This window comes from Cebus imitator, unplaced genomic scaffold (genome assembly GCF_001604975.1).
Source record: "Cebus imitator isolate Cc_AM_T3 unplaced genomic scaffold, Cebus_imitator-1.0 Scaffold33, whole genome shotgun sequence".
NCBI classification, from domain to species: domain Eukaryota; kingdom Metazoa; phylum Chordata; class Mammalia; order Primates; family Cebidae; genus Cebus; species Cebus imitator.
The window spans coordinates 651,253-674,704 of record NW_016107348.1 but is presented as its reverse complement, the minus strand read 5'-3'; the positions used below and the strand labels follow the sequence as shown (position 1 = coordinate 674,704).

Genomic DNA, 23,452 nt, shown 5'->3' with positions numbered 1-23,452 from the left:
GAATATTTGTCACTGTATCTTTTTTTGTGATTGTGAAAAATGGAAACACAATCAGACGTCCACAGTGGTTTTACTTTCTTATGCTACGAAAGTGATGCACATTCATTAGAAACAATACTCCATACCCATACAACACTGTTTTTCACTGTTAGTACAGTATTCAATAAATTACAGGTGATATTCAGAAGTTTATTAAAAAATAGGCTTTGGATTAGATGATTTTGCCCAACCACAGGCTAATGTAAGTGTTCTGAGCACATTTAAGGTAGGCTAGGCCAAGGTATAATGTTCAGTAGGCTAGGTATGTTAAATGCATTTTCTACTTATGATGGGTTTACTGGGACAGAACCCCATCATAAGTTAAGGAAAATTTGTATTTATATGCTACTGTTTTGTGCAGGAAAAATTATACATGTGATAATTAGCTATATCCTATAGAAGAGGTCCAGAAATATACACACTAAAACTATTAATGCTAGTGACCTCTGTATTGTTGGAATTGTTTAGACAAGCATATGCAGCTTTTGTGATTTAAGAAAAAGGTCTATCTATGTCTTACATATTCACTGGAAAAAGTCTGGCAGGCTAAACATTCTAACAGCATTATTTTTTAGGGGGGTTAAAATAATAGAAAATGTTCTCTCTTTACTCATCTGTGCTATTTATATATTTTTAGAATGAACATGAGTTACTTTAATAATCATAAAAATCAGTAAAGGTAGTTACATTTTGGGGAAAAAAACCATACATCATAACCACTCATACAAGCTTATGAAAATACAAGTACTATACTGCAATCTAGTTTTGCGAGGTGTTGCCATTGGAGAAACTGGGTAAAAGGTACACGGGATCATACTGTATTATTTCTTACAACTCCAAGTAAACCTAAAATTATCTCAATAAAAACTTCAAAAGAAAAAGCAGCCCCTCCCCTCCCCACCAAAAAAAATCAAGTGCCTAAATGCAGTATTATCCTGGAGTGGATACAGAAACAGAAAAAGAACATTCTTGGAAAAACTGGTAAAATCAGAATAAAGTCTGGAGTTTAGTTACTAGCAATGTACTAATGTTCATTTCTTAGTTTTGATAAATGTATCATGGTAATATGCAACATTAATATTAAATGAAACTGGATGAAAGGTGCATTGGAACTCTGTACTACAGACTTAATGATTTTTCTGTAACACTGAAATTACCCGAAAATTAAAAGTTTATTTTAAAAAATATAAGTGCTGGGTCCCGGCGCATACCCATTTATTCTGCATCTCTATATATTTCTAAAAAGCTTCTAATGCACGCCCTGAGTTAAGAACAACTGCATTATCAAATCAAAAATTTACAAACTTTATTTCCTTAAGAATAATAAAAATATCTAGACAATGAAGAAAGTAAAAATTTAAAATTCAGATTGTTTTTACAGATTAACCTTATTATAATAAATCCCACCAGAAAGGAGGTCATGATATACAAAACGTTTCATGGCTAGGCATTATTTCATGTTTTGTCTTTGTCCTCATAAGGACAATAAAAATGAAGTTTGCATCGTACTGTGGTTCTACTCACCAGGAGGCAGAGGCTTCTTATCAACATCAAACACTACTAAGTCTTGTTGTCCTTCCCTGAACTCAACATGGAGAATGTCGCTAAGAGCTCCAACAAGTTCTGTCACATTTAAGAAGCCCAATTTTTTTGGTGAAAGTTGCTCCTGAAAAATTACCTGTCAGAAAAAAAACCCAGTAATTACATGAATCAGCGTTAGATAACAGAAATGTAACATACACAGTTGTCCTTGGACAATGCTTTAATTTGAATTTAGCCAAACTAAATCTTTAAGGGTCAATGAACTCAAGTATTACCGAGTAAAGGCTCCCTTCCATAGCAGTATAAAACAAACCAACAAACCAAGTGACCAATTATCCCTTACCATAAAACTTCTAGCTCAATGTCAAGTTCTTTTTAGAGCATGTGGTAAAGTGAAGTAAAAGTTAGGGGGCCTTTTCACCTCTCGTTTTTAACAATGTCTGAATATAAAGGAAAAGTCTTCTTTATAAAAGAGGAGAATGCACAAAATACAACAGTTGTAATAAAACTATTGGTATTTCTCCATTTTCCATAAAGATAATATTCAGTACCATTTCTAACATGTAGGAAAATTATTGTTTAAAAATATTTCCTTAAATTTTATCATTTCACCTTAGAACTTGGAATAAATAAGCAGATACTTATCAGTGTATTTCTCTTAGCATACAGTTTGATTTTCTTGCCTCAGAAAAGTCATACCAAATAAAGACAGGAGACAATATATATAGAACAGGCATATAAAATACATTCCCCAAACAGGAAACATTTCATATGTCTTAAAAGGACTATCTATCATCAGTTATTTTATTCCAGTCAAAAGCATCACCAACATTATTTTAGTTTCATTTATATTAACTCTATCTTATATAAATTCTTAAAACATTTAAAAAAATCTATTCCAAAAGGTTAAAGTGAAATGTTCTCCCAAAGCTGCCTGCAAGTCTTCATATTTTGCATGTGCTGCAGGTATTATTCTAAGAAAGACAATAAATGTGTTGCATTTATTGTATTATCCTAAGAAACATTGTGATAAATTTGCTTATTTCTGAGCCTAAAAAACAAAATCTGCTACATCTAAAGAGACTTTTTTGAGTGACTTCTATCTTCATTCTTTACATGCATTTCATATTGAAAAACTCAATTAGTATATTTTTAATACATCATGCAAATTATCTTTTTAATACTAATTTTAATGCTTTCAGTGGAAAACCTTCTGATATGTATCCTCATCTTGGCTCTTCAGGTAGTCTGTCATTTGAATTTAATATATTATTGTCAATCCTTTCGGTTTTTAAAGTGAACAAGCTTCAGTTTCCTCAATTTATGCTGTGGATTTATTTTTGAGTTTTATATTGGGTTGCTATCTGACAAATCGGGCATGAAAACGTAAGTGGCCATCTTCCAGCTTTCTCCTCTGCACCATGAGATACAAGCAGATGAGAATACAGTGCTCATCTGGATTTCTCAATCGCTTTGACTTGATAGCTATTATTCAGAAATCACATTTTCCTTTAGAATTTACCTGTATTTTGGTAAACTGTAATGATGCTGAGTGATCTGATCATTAAAAGGCAGGATGTTAATTTAATCAGGAACTATTTCCAAAATAAACACTTCAGTTAAATTGGCAAAAAACAACAACAAAAAATTCCTCAGTCACGTAGTAATCACTTCCCTGAAACTATTATTGCCAGTTTCTTTTTATAATGTTCCAGAAATTATCAAAACTCAAACATGCTTCAACATAAGAGATTACATATACTAGATACATCTTGCTTTTTTCAATTACTGTATCAGTACATGAAACACAGTTGAGTTTTGCTATCTAATCCTGAGACTCAGTTTCTTTCAAAAGGTTAGTCAATTTATTAATATGTCAGATGTATTTTATCCTAATTCCTTTGTTATGCTTTCTGCTTTATTGGCTCCCAACTATGAGCAATGAAGAAATTGATGGGCTGAGAAAAGTGACTCACATCTGTTATCCCAGCAGTTTGGGGGGCTGAGGCAGGAGGGACTGCTTGAGACTAGGGGTTTTAGGCCAGCCTAAATTTTTTTTAAAAAAACTTAGCTGGGCATGACGGCATGTGCCTGCAATCCCAGTTACTTGGGAGGCTAAGGCTGCAGTGTGCTATGTGCACTCCAGCCTGGGCAACAGTGAGACGCTGCCTTAAAAAAAGAAATTGATACATTTCTACTCCCACCCTCCTTATTTTCCTTCCAGCTTCAACCAAACTTAATTATCCTTTTTTTAGAGTTTAGAGTTATGCCTTCAAATATGTGTATATATCCTGTTTACATGATTTTGTTTCCTCAAAGTCTGACAATCCTATAATACAAACATTTCCTGCAAATTAGCATAATGGATATCCCCCCAGGCTTGATGAGATTCATGTTTGATCTCTTTGACAATACTGTAAGTGATGCTGTATTCTAAAAAGGGCCACATAACATCTGGTCGTCTCCTTTTTGGTGTTGTTAGGAGCCATTCTTAGTCAATTCCTAGATCCATTACTTTGAGGATTTTCACAGCAGCATTCTGTCCATTCCTTTTCATTTGGAACACTCTATAGATGTATGCTTCCTCTCATCTGCTCTTTGCTTATCCAGCAATAGCAACTCATTTAGGAAAGCCAAGATTAAGTGACTGGCTCTCTTAGTTACCATTTTTAAAGAAAGTGAATTAGTTCCATCATCCTCTATGTTGAGTCATTAGTGCTCTTAGTATCATATAAACTCACAGAATTAAATATATTTGATGGGCTTCAAAATACTGCAATTATTATCCTTATTGTAGCCTGAAGTAATTCTTCAATTGAATTCCTAAGCTCTTCTAATGTGCACCTATTTGTTGTTTTTTTTCTTTTTCCTTTTTTTTTTTTTCCTGAGATGGAGTTTCACTCTTCGTTGCCCAGGCCGGAGTGCAAGAGCAAGATCTCAGCCCACTGCAAACTCTGCCTTCCAGTGAACCCAGTTTTTAATAGCTTCCTTGTTGGTTTGATATGACAAGATGTTCCAAGCTCAATTTATGTAACTTGGATATCCTTGTATACACAATATGAATTATCTCCTAATTATTTGCTTTATACCAAATTATACAACAGTGGTCTCAGAATACTACCACCAATATAATGAAAACAAAATACTTTTGCATATGCTCACCATTTCTCCTTCCACCATTTTGTGTAACTGTACTTTGTCTACATTGGCAGAGTATATTGCCCCTAAATGCTACATTCTCTCCCCTCTTCCCCTCATTTGATCTTAGTTCCACAAATGGCATTCATTCTTTTATCAATGTCTCTCTAGTGTGATTTTGGTTTTCTGATGCTCATTCTCCGGCAGATTCCTCAGGAAGAGCTCATGAGAACAAGAGTTCCTGAATTCTTGCATGGTGATAATAGCTCGTCTGGCTCTCTGCAATTGAAAGTCAGTTTTGCTAGCTAGAGACTCCTTGGCTCATGCTTTGAGTACATAAAATAAGTTTCTCTCTTTTCATCTAGCATAAAATATTGCAGTGAAAATGTCTAATAATATAACTTTTGTTTCCTTTATAAGTCACTTGCTGTTTTTGTTTAAATGCCCAGAAAATTTTTTTTTTCATTTCAGTCTAGAAATTTGATATTGGTCATTTCGAGTTGATACTGTCAGATATACAGTGTGCTCTTTCAAACATATAGTCTCAAATCTTCCATTTCCATAAGGTTTATTTGAATTCTAGAGTTTACTACTCATTCTGTCCCCTTCTTTGCCTGTTTAATACCTGTCATTTTCTCCCGAATCATCTTTATCTTTCCTTGTTTTTTTTTCCTAAGATTTTCTTATGTAAAATTTCAAACACAGAAAAAATTGCAAGAGCTGGATACTGAACTCTAACACTATATTTGCTATGTCATCTGTGTATCCATCCATCTACCAACCCATCTTATCTTTTATACACATTTCAAAGTGACCTGCAGACATCAGTACCCTTTACCCTCAACTAGGCCAGCATGCACATCGTTAACTAGAATTCTGTTCACTTTTAGGTAAAACTTACATACAGTGAAATGCACACGACTTAAGTTTACCAATTAGCCCTGATAAATGCAAAACTGGGTAACCCAAACCCCTATTCAAGATACAGAACACTTCCACCACCCAGAAAGTTGTCCCTTTTCCAGTCACCCCTAGAGACAAACTTTTTTTCTACCCTAGATTAGCTTTGCCTATTGTATTATTTCATATAAAAGACATTCTGTGGTATATATTCTGCTGTGTGGGACTTAACTTCAGCAGCACCTATTTTTCAGATTCATCCACACTTGTTCACGTATCAGCTGTTTACTTCTTTTTAATGTGGAATAGTATTTTGTTGTGCAAACATACCACAATTTCTTCATTCATTCCCTTATTGATGAATAGTAGGGTTATTTCCAGTTTTGGGTGGCTACTATGGATAAAGTGGTATGAATACTATCGTGTAAGTCTTTGGAGACACATACTCTGAATAAATATCTGGGAGTGTAATTCTGGGTCAAAGGATAAATATATACTTATAAGAAATTTTAAGAACATTTTCCACAGTAGTTGTACCATTTTATACTTGCACCAAAAATGTATGTGAGTTTATCATGTGTTTATCACTCATACCTGCATTTGTCAAGTCTCTGTTCAAGCCTTTAAGCCATTTACAAAAAGACTTGCTTGGCTTTCCATTATGGAGCTATAGACTGGTCTTTAAGTATTCTGAATGTAAGTCCTTTGTTAGATGTATTATTGTAAAAATTTCTTCCCAGTTGGTGGTCTGTTCGATTTTAAGCGGGGTTTCCTAAATAAAAGCTAATTTTGATGAAGTCTCATTATCAGTTTTCTTTTAACTGATTACTGTTTCTGTGTCCTAAGAAACCTTTGCCTGTCAAGGTCATTAATATATTTTAATTCTTCTGGAAGCTTTAGAGCTTTAATTTTTTCATTTAGGTCTATGATGCATCTTGAAATAATTTTTGTACATAGTGTCAGGTTGGGAGTTGGGATTCATTCTTTTTTCTTGTATTCAGTTGCATCTTGCATTCAGTTGTTCCAGCATCATTTGTTGAAAATATTTTTCCAAACTTCTGGCTTTAAGTAATCTTTCCATCTCAGCCTCCCAAAGTGCTGAGTTTACAGAGACCTGAGCCACCATGCCCGGAGCTGAAAATACTTTCTTATCCCTTTTGAATTCCTTTGGCACCACTCTCAAAAATTGCTTCAGTGCATATGGGAGGATATCCTATGTATGCACTGTAAGGACAGACAAATTCATGAATTTGTTAGTATCTACAAATAGCCTGCAAGAATTATAATGGGGACTATATTGAATCTATACATTAATAACAATAGTGAGTCTTCTCACCAATGAGTATGTTTACACCTCTCCATTTACTAGTCAACTTCTCAACAATGCTATTAGTGTTCAGTGTAGATGATTTGTTTCTTTTGTTAAATTCATTTCCAAATAATCTGACGTTATAATAAACAGAATTTTTATAATTCCATTTTCCAATGATTTACTACCTACATATGCAAGTACAATTGATTTCTGTATACTAACCTTGTATCTTTGACCTAATAAACTAGTTCTAGCAGCTTTTTCATGGATTCCTTAGTATATTCTACATGAACAACCATGTTTTCTAAAAATAAAGTTTTACTTTTTTTTTTTTTTTTTTTTTTTTTTTTTTTTATTTTTTTTTTTTTTTTTTTTTTTTTTTTTTTTACACTGGTTAGAACTTGCAATACAATGCTGAATAAAAGCAGTATGACTGGAAATACTTGCCTTGTTCTAGATTTTAAAGGGGAACTGTTCAGTGTTTCACCATTAAGTATGACAAGTATATTAACAGGTTTTCACAAATGCCCTTTATCGGAATGGGGAACTTCTTTTCTATTCCTCGTTTTCTCAGAATTTTAATTGTGAATGGGTATTAAATTTTGGTAATTCTTTTTCTGCATCTACCAAAATAATCACATGGCTTTTCTTCCTTCTTATTCTGTTAAAATGGTGAATTACCTTAATTCCTTTTGAAATGTTACTCCAACCTTGCATTCTTAGGAAAAACCCCCTCTTGTTCAGGGAATGCTGAATTCAATTTACTATTGTTTTGTAATAGATTTTTATGTCCATGTTATAAGAAACATGATCTAATTGGTTTTCTGTAATGTCTAGGTCAAGCTTTAGTAGCAGGACAGTGTATTCACAGAATGAGTTGGGGAGGCCAGGCATGGTGGCTCATGCCTGTAATCCCAGCACTTTAGGAGGCTGAGGTGGAAGGACTGCTTTAGGCCAGGAGTTAAAAACCTGCCTGGGCAACATAGTGAGACCCTTCCTCTAAAACAAAATTTTTAATTGGCTGGGTATGGTGGCACATGTCTGTAGTTCCAGCTACTTGGGAGGCTGAGGCAAGAGGATTAATTAAGCCCAGGAGTTCAGGGCTGCAGTAACCCAAGATCATGCCATTGTATTCCAGCGTAAGTGACAGTGAGACTCTCTCTTAAAAGGAAAAAAAAATGAGTTGGGGAAGTATTCTCTGCTATTTTAAGAAACAATCTTTGTATGATTAACGTAATTTATTCCTTAAATGTTTTACAGAATTCACCAGCAAAACCAACGTACATCCTTAACTTTTTAGTCTTACTGTCCCACTTCAAATAAAATATAAGAATCTTGCAACCCTAGAGTTCTAGGTACTGCCCGTTTACTCATTATTCAGTAGTTTTCATATCCATTACATTTTCATGTTATAAACTCAATTATTTAATTCTGTAATTTTTGCTTTAAACAGTCATATATTTAACTGATCAAAAAAGGCAGTCTTTTATATATGCCCACATATTTACTACATCCTTTGTTCAATCCTTCCTGAAGATTAAAGTTCCTATCTGGTATGTTTCCTTCAGCCTGAAGAATGTTATTTAGCATTCTTATAGAACCAGTCTGCTTGCAATTCTGATTATCTGAAAATGTCTATTTCATCTTCGTTCTTTATATTATCACTGGATATAAAATATTGGGTTAACAGTGCTTTTGAGTACATTAAAGATGTCATTCTGTCTTCTAGCATTGCTTCTAATGAGAGGTCAGTCATTATTTGTATCACTATTCTCCTATATGAAGTGTGTTATTTTTTCTCTGGCTGTTTTCAGAATTTTCTGCTTATATTTGGTTTTCTGCATTTTTACTATGATGTGCCTATGTAAGGTTTTCTATTATTTGTTTGGGGTTTTCTGGGCTTCTTAGATTTATAAACTTCTTTCACAAGATTTGGAAAATATGGGGCTGTTATTTTTTCAAATATATTTCTATTGTGCTTTCTTGGGACTCCAATTATATTAATAGATATAATAGACCATTTGGTATTATTCCACAGGCCCCAGGTCTCTCAAGCTCTGTTTTGCTTCTCTGTTCTTCAAACTGGATAATTTCTACTGATCTGTCTTGAAGTTTACTAAAGCCTTCTTCTGCCACTTCCAATTTGTTCTTAATGAATTTTTTTACTTCAGACATTTTAAGTTAAAAAAATCACTTGGTTTTTATAGCTTCTTTTTCTGCACTGAAATATCTTACCTGCTCATTTACTCTGAATACATATTCCTTTATATCCTCAATAACGTTGTAAGAGTTACTTTAAAACCTTTTTTGCTAACTTCTGCATCTGCATCATCTCAGAGACAGTTTCCATGGATCACCTTCTCTTTATCAAGGGGTCCCATTTTCTTGCTTCTTACTACATCTAGTAATTTTGGTTTGTATTCCAGGCATCATGAGAGATGTATTGTAGAGACTCTGGAATCCTTTACCCTCCTTTGGAGAGTACTGTTTTTTGATTTAAGTTTGGCTGAATTTAACCCAAAATCTGCCACCCTGTGATGGCAACAGCTGAAATATCTTCAGTTCTTTTTACCCTTAAAAGAACAGAGGCTGCTCTATTTGTGCCCCAAGAATGTGCAGTTCAAAGGTCAGCAGAGATCTGAGCAGAGCTTACGTGCCAGGCACTGTACCAAGTGCCTTATTTTTAAGTCATTTAAACTTCACAAAACTCTATAACGAACATATTGAACATATCTTGAACTAATATACTGTCTATAAGATAGCACACAGAATTATGTATCTTAACCATTATGCTATACTATCTTACAATATCTATTTTTTTTTAACCTGTAAATATACTACAGTTTTCATGGCATAGTAAAGAGTTAGGATTCTGAAGCCAGACTGCCCAGGTTCAAATCTTGTCTCCACCTATTATTGGAAGTCTAATGCTTACGCAAGTTACTTTTCTGTGCCTCTATTTGTTGTGAAAACAAAATGAACATATGCCCATATGAAAGATGCTCCGGATAGAGCCTGGCACACACCTAATATACATATAGGACTTATCTTTTTAAAAACTGGATATATGGCATTATCTGAATTGCTCTGCAACTTGACTTTTTTTCACTCAACATTATGGTTTTAAAAATGATCCATGTTGTATATTTATTTTATACTACTACATACAATCCCATTGTATAAATGTCAATCTCTATTTACCCATTATCCCACTGATGATGATTTGTCTCTCATTTGTTCCTATGCTGTGCTGTGCACTTCTTTACATGTCTTCATGTATACGTGTGCAAGAGTTTCTCTAGAGTGCATATGTAAAAGTGGAACTACTGGATCCCTGAGGGTGCATATCTTCAACTTTACTTGATAATGAAAAATGCTCTCTAAAAGCGTTTTGTCCCACAAGCAGTGTATGAGGTATTCTGCTTCTCTGCATCCCCACTGACACTTGGTATAATACTGTCAGACATTAACAAGTTAATCTTTATTCTAATAATAACAGTAAGTAGTAAAAAAAATCCTTCCTATGCATAATCAAGTATTTGTTAAAGATCATATTCTCAACTCTCATAATAAAGATACTAAAATGCAAAACAAAATGTTTCTGTTTTAGAACACAGACCTGCAGAATCCAAGGAATAGCCACAAAATTTCCATCTTTCACAAGAAATATAAGCCATAAAAAAATCAGAGTTGGGGAGAAACAAAACACTTACCTCATACTCTCCAAGCAGTTTAGAAATAAACAAACCCTCTGGGAACTTAGATACAACCTAATAAATAAAAAGTGAAATACAATATAGACACAACTGAAATGCTGAGTGACAAAATATTAAAATTATATAAACAAATAACAAACACAAAAGTAACATTATTAAATGAATTTTAGTCATATTACATTGTTTTAAAAAAAAAAAAGTTTCCAGTTTTAAAAAACATTATAACAAAAAGGACTGTGATTTCGAACATTTCCAGAGTTGAGAAACCATTATTACATGATATTGCAATGCCACAACTCTCCAGAAATTCCTGCACTTCTTTAAGCCAACACATTTAGCTTAGCTCACATAAAACATTCTATAGCATTTTAATTGTTAGAAAAGAAATGCAATGAACACTATAGAAAACTTAGGAAAATAAAGTTAAGCAAAAATAAAAGATCCACAGACAGCATTATCCATATGTACATAAATCTGTATTTAATATTAAAATAAGGTCAATATTTCTATAACCAGCTTTTAAATATCATACTAAAGACATCTCTCCCTGTCAGTAAAAACAGATAAACATTTTTACTGGCCACAGATTTTTCAAAATATTAAAAACACCTAAATTTATTTGATTCTCTATTTTGTTTCTTATTTTTCATGACAAATATTGCAATGATTATCCTCTTGCTTGAGTTCTGCACACTTGTTCAATGATTTTTAGGGTAACATCCTGAAAGCAGATTTACTCTATCCCAATAAAGTATAAAAATCTTTGTTTTCTTAATTTTTCCAGATATATTTTATATCAAATTCTAATTCAAGCTTTGGAAAAATAAAAAATAAAAATTATTTCAAAATCCTGTGACCCAGAGGCAGCCATTACTGCATTCAGAGAAACATCCTTTCAGAAACTCCTTATGTGTGCACATACGTTATTTGTAATTTTATATGAAAGAACAATTCTAAACACACCATTCTATAAAACCTGTTTTTAAAGTTCAACAACATGTCAAGGAGAAACTTCCATATAAACTGAGACACACATGAACTTTCTCATAAGCAACATGACATTCCCTAGTTTAGAGAATATCCACTATTGATATGTAACTAATCCTTATAAATCAATGACTAATTTTTCTCTAATTTTTGGTACCATAAAAAAAAAGTTGTATTTACTCTTGTAATCCCAGGGCTTTGGGAGGCTGAGGTGGGAGAATGTCTAAGGCCAGGAGTTCAAGACAGGCCTGGGAAACATAACAAAACCTTGTCTCTATAAAACTTTTTAAATTAGCTGGGTGTGGTGGCATGTACCTGTAGTCCCCGCTACTGGGGAGGCTGATGTGAGAGGATTCCTTGAGCCCAGGAGTTGGTGGTGCAGTGAGCTATGACTGTACCACAGCATTCTAACCTGGGTGACAGAGGAAGACCTTCTATCTTAAAAAAAAAAAAAAAAAAGTTCATATTGAACGTTCTTTAACAAGTAATTGTTGTATACTTGCTCAAGTGCCTAAACGAACAAACAAACAAAAAAACAGGGCCTCAATGCATCAAGGTTTTTGCATCTCTTGTAGTAAAATCATGACAGTTGAAATGGAATAATATCAGGCAATACAAGCTGTAACAGAACCTGGATTACTCAAATCAGGATTAACAGCTCCCACCAAAAATTTAATGTACATAACTCTTTGGCTCAATACATAACACCAAAGAGTTTTCACTTACTAGTAAGGCAAAACAAATAAGAGCAGCGACATGAACAGGCAATGCACATAAAAAATATATGTGACCACTAAGCATATGAAAAGATGCTTAAGGTAAAAATCAAAAGATATAAACCAAAACAACATGATTGGATAGTAACACTTATCAGTGGGAGTATTGTTGAGAAAATCAACAAAGGAGAAAGGACTTACAGAGTGCCTACATAAATTGGTTATGAGTAACATACAAACAAGGAACAACAAACTGCAGAAGGCTGCAGGAGACCTCTGAGGAGGAAGGCCTCTTCATGCCTCATGTTCCAGTGCAAGGTGACCTAGGCTCTGTTACCATAAATGTGCTCAAGGACATAAAACCTCTTTGTAGCACTATGGACATAGGCAGACTTGTAGGCTCCTTGTAAGGCCTGAGTTCCACCAGCTGCACATAGATAAGTTAAAGATAACCACATGTTCTCATTTTGTGAAACTCCCAAACTGCCACTGTTATCAATCCTTAGAATGACACACCAGTTCTGGCTCACTGATTCACTCCACCCCCACCCTATGGATCAAAGTGATTGTAACCAATAAATAGAGTGGATGATCAGAGCTCAGGGCCTTCACTGCCAGAGTAATAAAGTGATGGCCCCCTGGTCCCACTATCTCTTTTAATCTGTCTTTTTCTCATTCCTTTGTCACCACTGAACTCAGGGTGTCCACAAGTGACGTAGGGCTGGTTCCCTACATTCTGGTGCCAAATGTCGGGGCTCATGGGTCCCTACGTTCTGGCACCCAATGTGTAGGGCTCATGGATTCCCCACATTCTGGTGCACCAACGTGTGGACCTCATGGATCCCAACAAGTATAAATTTGTTCAAACATTTTAGAGGGCAATTTAGTAATATTTATTACCAAAACATAAGATACCTCTGACTAGCAATTCCACTTCTAGAAAAATGTCCATGGACATCAACTGGAGCACTTTTTTCATAGCCAGAGATAAAAACACCAAAACTTTAATCAATCATGGATCTCTACATGAAACAGAGTGCATCAACATAATGGAATACCACACACTGGAATAATATTTAATGGACATGTATTAAATTGGTATTGGGAAAGATCTTCAACTGTTTGTCAACAGTGATCTGTGGGGACGAAGAAGGAAAGGAAGAGAGGACTCCTGGAAGAACTTATCTGCTAAATAGTTATATGTTAATTTTTTTTTTAAGATGAAGTCTCACTCTGTCACCCAAGCAGGAGTACAGCCACGAGCTCAGCTCACTGCAATCTCTGCCTCCCAGGTTCAAATGATTCTCCTGCCTCAGCCTCCTGAGTAGCTAGGATTATAGGCGCCCGCCACTACGCCGACTAATTTTTTATATTTTTAGTAGTGACGGGGTTTCACCATGTTAGCCAGGTTGGTCTGGAACTCCCGACCTTGTGATTCGCCTGCCTCAGCCTCCCAAACTGCTGGGATTACAGGCACGGGCCACTAAGCCTGGCCCACATTAAAAATTTTTAGGAGTATGTATTTTGTTTCTTATTCTAAAAAAAATTGTCACTTAGTTTGTAGTATATTAGAAAAGATTAGATGTAAATATAAAACTGATACTTGCAGACAAACTCAACCACAAATGATATATATATTTATAAATCAATTATTTTTTCCCAGAAACAAATTACTCACAAATTTTATCTTATGTTTTAGTTCTGGACTGATAGTTCCTCCAGGTCCAGTTTGTGCAATAACTGATTTGAATGTGTTCTCCAGCTACGAAAAAAGAAAAAAAAAAGTCAAGTCGCAGTCCCCCTGCCCAAAGACAGTCAAAGGTAGATCTAAACAATATGTAAAGAAAAAAAATCTATAAAAGGAGATGTATTGCAATTAAACAGACAAAATACTGTTCATTAGAAGAACTGTAATATTTCATACCATATAAAATACACTTAGAGTAGATAGAATTGTTATGAAACTAAATGCTGAGGAATTTTCTGGGCTAACATTCTCTAACAATTATTCTAGAGTCTATTACTCAATCCCATACTCTTACCCAGAAAGAACTTTTGTTACCTTTTTCTACTTATAAAACTATTCCATATTTATTAAAAACATACTCAATGAATGCCTAATGCAGGGAAGAGATGGGATGGTGGAACGTCACTAGATGGTGGGACAACTGGCCCTAAAGGGCAGGAAGGAAAAGTTCTTCTGTTGTAATAGAAGCAAAGGGGGAGAAGGTAGGGTACACAGAAAGGCTCTGTGAACGTGGAGTCAGAAGATACAAAGAGTTACTCTCTGATAGCTCCCGCATTCTCTGTGAGTTCAGAAGCAAGGCCCACTCCTGAAAGCAGAAGGAAAGAAGAGGGAGGTCAGACATTTGAGAAAGTAGAAAAAGTGGAAAAATAACATTCAGGAAATATTGGATGATAATATAAACTTAGCACATAGGAAGTCAGGACAGGAGGAATCTGAGTTAAGACAGTAGGAGTCTGAGGATTTTAGTAGAGAGAAGCAAATGGCATACAGAGGCCCCACTAAAATAAAATGATCATGCATGGGAATAATTAAAAAGTAAGCTGGAAGGACAGGAGGGTGTAATGGGAAAGTAGCAGGGAGCATATCCGTTTAGCCAAAGTCCAGTGAAGAGCTACAGTTGGAGAACTAAAGCAGAGTTAAAGATCATGGAGTTATGTTCAATCAAGCTTAAAGTTGATAACTCAATGTAAAAAAAGAAAAAAAAAAAGAAGTCACAAAGACATAAAGAAAAACACCAATTGCTGAAAATCTTACCACCCAGACACAATCACTATTAATACTTTTTCCTTCCAAGCCATTTCTTTAGGTCTTTCTTCTTACTCTTACTTGGCCTGACATCACTTACAAACTGTGTGACCTTTTAGGTCTCAGTTTCTTCACTTGAAAAATGAAGATAATCTCCATCTCTCACAAGGCTGACAAGAAAACTAAATGTGGTGAGGCACGTAGAGTACACAACATAACGCCTGGCACATGATGTGAGCATGACCCTTGCCTGCTCCTCCAGCAAGCAGTGCTCACCCTGGCAGGATTCTCCCTCTGGCACTGACTACTCTTCTTTCCATCCAATATCACTTGCACAACATTCAGCAGAAATCCAAGTTTTGGTAAGTGCATGGCTCCCTATCAAACTTCTGAGGGGTTTTCCCTATTTTCACATTTTCTTGTGCATTTCCATAGGTCTGGGAAGGAGAGGATTAGATATCTGGGATTACATCATTAGCTTTAACAAAAGGTTCTAGCCCTTGGTCTTGGATTCTTTACATTTCTTCTGTAGTTGCCATGAGATAATTTCCTAAAGCTCTCCCGGGAACAGTAAGATCATCTTTCTGAAGATAACTGATCTTTCCTATCTGAACCATTCTTTCACTATTTGCAGATTCAATAGCAATAACTTATTAAATTATCACTGTGCTAAATGTTTCAGGAACAACAACAACAAAAAGATTACCTTTGCCAGTGTAACTCCTCTCAAGGCACTTATAATTAAGTAGAAAAGTGAGATCAACACATAAGCATCTATAACCTAAGGCTGTCTCTGTGTCATTAAGCAGTAAACATACAGAAGGCTTCCTTTTAGAAGGACCTTGCAGGATGGGGAGAATTCTCCAAAAGACACACGGTAGAGAGAACACTGAAGGTAGAAGGAATTTCATAAAGGAAACTGAACAAAATAGTTTGCCTAAGGCATTGGAAAAATAGTGAAGGAAAAATTAGAAAGGTGGATTAATGTTATATTATGGAATACCATCAATGCCAAGCTAAGGAGTTTTTCTTGATTATAGAGGCAAAAACAGAGATATTGCTATTAGAGATTTTTAGCAAAGAAGACAGATTTTCAGAACTGTAATCTGGCAACAGAAAATCTGATTGGATGTATGGACAACCAGTTAGGAAACCACTGCAACTCTCTAGGCAAGAGTTTTAACTAGGGTACTGGAAGAGAACAGAAAAGAAGGAATATGATAAAGGTAAAATTCGCGGAAATTAGGAAAGACAGCGGAGAGGAAGGCACTGCCGATTCTACAGGGATGAATGATGAGACCAGAGAAATAGCCTCAAGGACCTCAAATTCTATGTAAGAAACAAAAGTACTGTGGAACAGAGAGGTAGGCTTTTCTGGTTTTTAATCAATTTTAAGAGTTTGGAAAACTGGGAGGTAAATGGCAGGATGGTGATTACAGACTTGTTGTGTCTCTCTGGATCACGTCTTATGACAAGGGTCAGCAAACTATGGCCTCTTTTTGTGCTTCCCATAAGCTACGAATGGTTATGGTATTTTTAAATGGCTGTGGGAAAAGATATTTTGTGACATGTGAAAATTATATAAAATTCAAATTTCAGTGTCCATAGCTTTATTGGAACACAGCCATAGTCTGTCATTCACATAATGTCTATGGCTGCTCTTGCACTATAAGGACAGTGTTTAGTAGATGCAGAGAACATTTAGCCTAAAAGGCCTCAAATATTTACTATGCAATCTGCTAGAGAACATATTTGCCAATCTTTGGTTTAATATAGCAAAATGATGAGCTTTTAGCTAGGAATAGAATGCTTCTGAGAAAAATAAAAAAAAAAAAAAAAAGTTTCTCTCAAGTAAAATGTCTAAATTAAGGTGACTTTAAACTGAATGCGGTAGAGATTTTTTTAAATTCCAGGAAAAGTTGGGGATATGTATAATTATAGAGGGCAGAAGTCATAGTGTGGGAGGGAGAAGAAAGACTGGGAGGTAATCAGTGATTTCAACAATGCTTTTAGTCTCAGATGCTTATATACCAAACATGAAGAATGGGCAATAAATTAAGTGAATGAGATAGAACTGGAAAATGAAGATGGAAAGTGACAAAACAAGCTATATTCAGATAGGAGCTTAAAGGACCAAAGAAGAAAAAGAGCTTTAAATCAAAAAGCTACACTCTTCAGAAAAATGAACCAAAACATGAATAGGCAATAAAAAAGACTAAGTAGCCAATTAAAGCATAAAGGTCAACCTCAAATACACATTAACGGATATAGTTATTTGCTCATCAAATTGTAAAATTTTAAAAATACCCATGTATTCATTCAACAAATATGTACTGAGATCATACTATGTGTTTCATACTGTACAGAGGTAAATAGACTAGATAAGGTCCTTGTTGTAATGGAACTTGCAGAGATAAATCTGAATCAATCATATATATATAATTAAAATTATCATGAATATTGCGAAAAAACCCAGAGTCCACATGATCTCACTTATATGGGAAGTGCACAAAAGTCAAGCTTGTAGACACAGAGTAAAATGGTGGTTACCAGACACTAAGGAGAGGGAGGATTAAGATGATGTTGGCCAAAAGGCACAAAATTTCAGTTAGGAGGAGTAAGTTCAAGAGATCTATCGCATATCATGCTGACTACACTTAACAATATATTGTGTATTTGAAAATTAAAAGTGAATTTTAAGTGTTCTCATCACCAAAACAATGACAAGTATGTGAGGTAATATATGTTAAATAGCTTGATTTAGCCATTCCACAATGCAGACATACATCAAAACATCAACTTGTACACTATATGTAAAATTTTTACTCATCAATTAAAAATATTTTTAAAATCCCCTCCCTCGAGTGTCATGAAAGAATAATATGCCTGAAGGTATCAGAAAGGGAGGGCGGGTGGGTGAGGAGGAATCTCTGAAGGAAAGTGTCTATTTGTACCGAGTACTAGCAAACGTACAAGGAGCACACGCACATCCTATGTGAGTGTCAACTGTAACAATTCTTATGAATGACAACCTAACCACATACAGAATAAGCCATAAAAGTAAACATTCCTTTCAATCAGTGTTGGCTCATCTAGAAATTTATCCTGTGGAGTAAGAGAGATGTGTGCAAACTTGAGCAAGATTTTCATCATAAAGTTATTTTTAATCCCAAAAACTGAAAACAGAGCAAATGCCCAACTTAGGTTACAAGTTAAATTATGGCACACTCATGCTATCATTTAAAATTATGTTGCATAAGAATATTTAATAATGTGGCACATTCACAAAGCATGAGAGAAAAAAAAAAGCAGGTCGCAAACTAAGAACCGGAATGATTTTAATTTTTTTGAGTCAATTTTTTATGTGATAAGAGTACACAGGTAATTTTTATTTTGTGTTTTCCATATTTCAAGTTTTCGGTAATCAATCTGTATTACTTTTGTAATAAAAAAAATTTAAAAACAGATAAAACCTGGATAATTTAGAGGCATTATCTAGTGAAGAAAGCATTTTGGAAAGAGGATGTACAAGGCTAAAAGCAAAAAGAAACAGAAGTTACATCTCAGATGAATATACTTCAGACCTTTTGGCCATATGGGAAAACATTAATACATGTCTTACAAAGATCACAAAACTGGCACAGAAACATACAGCAATGCTTTCAATTGCTTAAATATTTGTCAGGTATATGCTATAGTATAGGTGTATCCCCCTCTACTCCTCACTCCCCAAACCCCTAAGTTGAAATCCTAACCCCTAACATGATAGTATTAGGAGGTGGAGGCTTTGGGAGGCGATTAGGTCATGAAGGAAAGACCCCTGTGAATGGGATTATTGCCCTTATAAGAGAGGCCTTGGCGAGATTCCTTGCCTCTTTTGAATTGTGAGGACAAAATGAAAGACTTCTATCTATGAATGAGGAAGAAGGCTCTCACTGGACACCTTATGTGCGAGAGCCATGATCTTGGAATTCTCAACCTTTAAGAACATTGAAAAATAAATGTTTTATTGTTTACAAGCCACCCAGTTTGTGGTAGCTTATTACAGCAGCCAGAACTGAGATCTTACAAATAGGATTATGTAGGGTCTGATTTACTTGACTAAAAGCCAGGCAGTACGGAATTTGATTTGCCATACTAAATACTTCATCTGAACTTGTGGGAAAATAGCTACGGAAAAGCTACTCAGAGTTGGCCAGAGAATATAACCCCCAGAGAATTGCATTGATTAACCCACTGAATAGCTCCTTCTGATAATTGTTAATATATCCAATTATTTACCAAAGATACTCTTGAACTATAGTTGAGTCAGGTTATCAGGTGAAATAAAATGTTTCACTTCTTATATGCAATGCCAAGCACAGCAACTAATTCATGTAAAAACTATCAATTGTTTAGGTACAAACTAAAAGTTAGGTGCAAACTAAGACCACCCTGATTTTGTTTAGATGAGAAGATATTTCTTTGTAAGTCCAAGTTTACCTACTTTAATCTCGTGGTGAATGTTACAACAAGGTTTTGAATCTGTAAGACAGGGGACAGGGAATTGGTAGAATGGGGTACTCTTTTGAGACAAAAGTCTCACTCTGTTGCCCAGGCTGCAGTGCAGTCTCAGCTCACTGCAGCCTCTGCCTCCTGGGTTCAAGTGACTCTCTGTCTCAGCCTCCCAAGTAGCTGGGACTACAGGCATGTACCACCACACCCCAGCTAATTCTTGTATTTTTAGTAGAGATGGGGTTTCACCATGCTGGCCAGGCTGATCTCAAACTCCTGACCTCAAGTGATGTGCCCGCCTCTGCCTCCCAAAGTGCTAGGATTATAGGCATGAGCCACTGCACCTGGCAGGAGGGTGTACTCTTAAACGATATTAAGGCTAGAGATCCTAGAAATATCAGATCTCTGTTCCTTGACAAATTGCTACTCTTAAATACCTATTAATGGAAAGCAAAGTAATAGGGGGTCTAGAACTACACACAATCCAGAAAATTCTGATGATCTGGGCTGGACACAGCATCTGAGGCTTCGCACACTAGAAAATATAGCTAAATCCATATGCTATCCACCCATTACAATTTTCATTTCTCCTCTACACTCCCTCTCAAGAAGTCAAAATAAAGAAAACTGAATGCTTTTCAAAAGAGGCCTTAAACTGTTTTAACAAATTGCTTTGTGAAATAAAGCAATGGGCAGGGGTGGAATACAGATGGCCAAGCCAGCCTGTTTCTCTTACAGGAGGAAAATGAAGACATTCTGATCCTCGTTTTACAAAGGAAAAACTTTTTTTCTTTTTAATAATATTTCCTTATGACAAAAATAATGCATGTTCACTATGGAACAACAAAAGATATAAACAATCAAAAAGAGAAAAGTTTACACTTATGTTATTTTTATAGGCATACAAAAACACAAAGTTGTAGAGTTTTCATGGAACACCTAGCAAACTATCAGATCCACAGTTTTGAAGCAATGGAATACTTGAATTTTTGAAAATAGGATTATGTGAGGTCTGATAATTATGTAGTATTTGTCCTACCATAAATTAAAATACATAGTTTAGGAATTAGAAACCCCTCTCAGAACAAGATTTAAATTGTTCTGGTTGCAAAAACTTCAACTGGAAGACATGGTCATTAGGCTGCATCTATGAGAAATTATTAGAGCTGCAAAACTCAGGATGAAACTCAAAGAAAATATAGAATAACATGTATCTGCATCTCTCTCACTCCTCAACTTGGAGTCATGTCATGAGCAAATGTCCACAGCTCTGCATTTGTTATTGCCTAGCTCTCACAGTTAAAAGGTAGAGTTTCCCTGCTAAATTCTAAAGAGTGAAAACCTTCTGAAAAAGAAATATACATTACAATTCTTTAATTTTTTTCTGGAACTTTTAGCACAATAAATTTAGAAAATGGAAATAAGAACTTTACTGGAAGGGCATAGCAAATCTACTGTTCATAAATGACAGGCTATTCTACTTGGAAAACCTATGGGAAAACTATTGAAACAACCAAGTTTGCTGAGGTAGTTTCAAAATAAGATTTAATAGTCAATTTCTTTCCTTGTGAACTATGAGCACTTAGAATAATGGCAAAAACAGTATCATCACTGGTCAGGTGTGGTGGTTCATGCCTTAATCCCAGCACTTTGAGAGGCTGAGGCAGGCATTCAAGGTCAGGAATTCGAGACCAGCCTGGACAACATGATGAAACCCCATCTCTACCAAAAAATACAAAAATTAGCCATGTGTGATGGCACACACCTGTAATCCCAGCCACTTGGGCGGCTAAGGTGGGAGAATCACTTGAACCCAGGAGGCAGAGGTTGCAGTGAGCCGAGCTGCACTGCTGCGCTCCAGCCTGGGCAACAGAGTGAGACTCCAACTCCAAAAAAAAAATTTAAAAAAAGTATCACAACATACAATATCTAAGAATTCAATTTCAAGAAATGTGCCAAACTCTAATAAGGAAAATTATGTATCTGCAATGAAAGGCACAGATTAATACCTGAATAGAGAACTACTATGTTATTGAATGAATACACTTAACAAAATGCATCAAATCGCTTCAAAAACTTTAAACTTAATTCTAAGAAATCTCATTAAAATTTTGAAACTTATAAAAATAATTCTAAATTTTCAGGAAAAAAAAGTCTGAAAACAGACTAACCAGGGGAGACTTGTCTTAAAAAACATTAAAATGAACTTAAAAGTAATAAAAATGGTTTTAAAAAAAAAAACAAAAAACTTTGTCAGTAATCAAAAAAGGATGTGAAACAATTAAGACAAATAAAAGACTCTGTTTAGCTTTTTGATGAGAAAAAAATTTTGTACTTAACCATTTTTCAAGGATTGACATTTGAGTTAATAACCACATAGAATCCTCAGAGTTATATAATCAGAAAGTTTAAAAAAAAGAGAGACACACTCTGAGTTAAAGCATTTATTGATACTTTTCTGGAGTTCAGTTTAACAAAATCATTTTTAAAAAATGATTTCCTTTGATGAAAACAATGAGAAAGAGTGGAACAATTCGTAGTAATCTTTCTGAATTTCATATAGGTGATGGGGGGATGAAGGCAGCAAACCACCTTACCATGTATGTACCTATGCAACCATCCTGCACGATCTGCACATGTACCCCAGAACCTAAATTACAATTAAAAAAAAAAAAAGAACTTGACAAGCATGCAGTTAGTCAGCTTACCTACAAAGAAAGATAAACAAGCTGGTTTCAGGCTTCTTTGGCATAGGAAATGTCAAAAGGAATCAAAACAATCTAAAAATAGGAAAATTACTATGAAAGCAAAAGAAGTGAACACTTTCTTGGTAGTAAGACTATAATTTTTTAGGCTGAGTTTTCTGTATTAAGAATTACTTTCACCATTTAAAATAAAAGTTATAGCTCCCATTTTTCTGCCCAAAGTAACTAGATAATTGGGAAAATGTATGAAACAACAATTTAGAGCTGTTGAATAACAATGCAGAACTGAGAGGTAAGCCTTAAACCCCTCCACACCGCCCACCTTACAGTCTGGAGAGCTGTCAGGATACAGCGTAGGAAGAAGTAACATAAACAGAGCCTGGCAGTCTAGATGAATTGAGGAGACAGATTTTGAGATGACAAGGATGCTAAAATTTGCAGGACTGAGTATGGAAAAGGAGGAGTGGCATAGAAATAGCTCCAGAGATCTGCAGAAGAACTCCCTTAAGTTTCTGGATGGCTACTGATCTGTGCAGGTAGGAAGAAGTTCTTTGAGGTTGGAGAAACAAACAAGAAGCAATAGGCCGAACAATGCTCAGAGCTCACATAGGGCTAGAAACGAGGTAGGATTACTTCGTAATACATTGAGTCAATCCTTAGAAAGGTAATGCTTCTGTGGTAGGGCTAAATTAGCCCTAGACTGAAGGGCTGTTCTGGACCTATGGGTCTTGGTCTGCTCAGGCTGCCATAACAAAATACCACAGACTGCATGGCTTAAATGACAGAAATTTTCTTACGGTTCCAGAGGCTGAAAAGTCCAAGATCAAGGCATAGGCTGAACATCCCAAATCCAAAAATGTGAAATTCAAAATGTTCCCAAATCCGTATCTTTCAATGCAACATGATGCCACAAGTGGAAAATCCCATACCCAACCTCATGTGATGAGTCACAGTCAAAACGCAGTCAAGACTTTGTTTCATGCACAAAATTATCTAAAATATTGTGCAAAATTGCCTTGGGCTTATGTGTGTAAGGTACACATGAAACACAAATGAATTTCTTGTTTAGACTGGGATCCCATCTCCAAGAAATCTCATTATGTATATTCAAATATTTTTTTTTTTTTTTT

The 23,452-nt window shown here is 35.2% G+C and overlaps 1 protein-coding gene across 1 annotated transcript in view; it reads right to left on the bottom strand.

Annotated features, from left to right (window-relative positions):
* The window catches only part of TDRD5 (tudor domain containing 5), a 90,944-nt gene that overhangs the window by 45,400 nt on the left and 22,092 nt on the right, over nt 1–23,452 (bottom strand). Inside the window, exons 4-6 of the mRNA XM_017524431.1 lie at nt 14,029–14,112; nt 10,645–10,701; nt 1,564–1,717 (exon numbers count right to left, since the gene is read on the bottom strand). Coding sequence (XP_017379920.1) covers nt 1,564–1,717; nt 10,645–10,701; nt 14,029–14,112 — 295 coding nt within the window. The remainder of the gene's footprint in view (nt 1–1,563; nt 1,718–10,644; nt 10,702–14,028; nt 14,113–23,452) is intronic.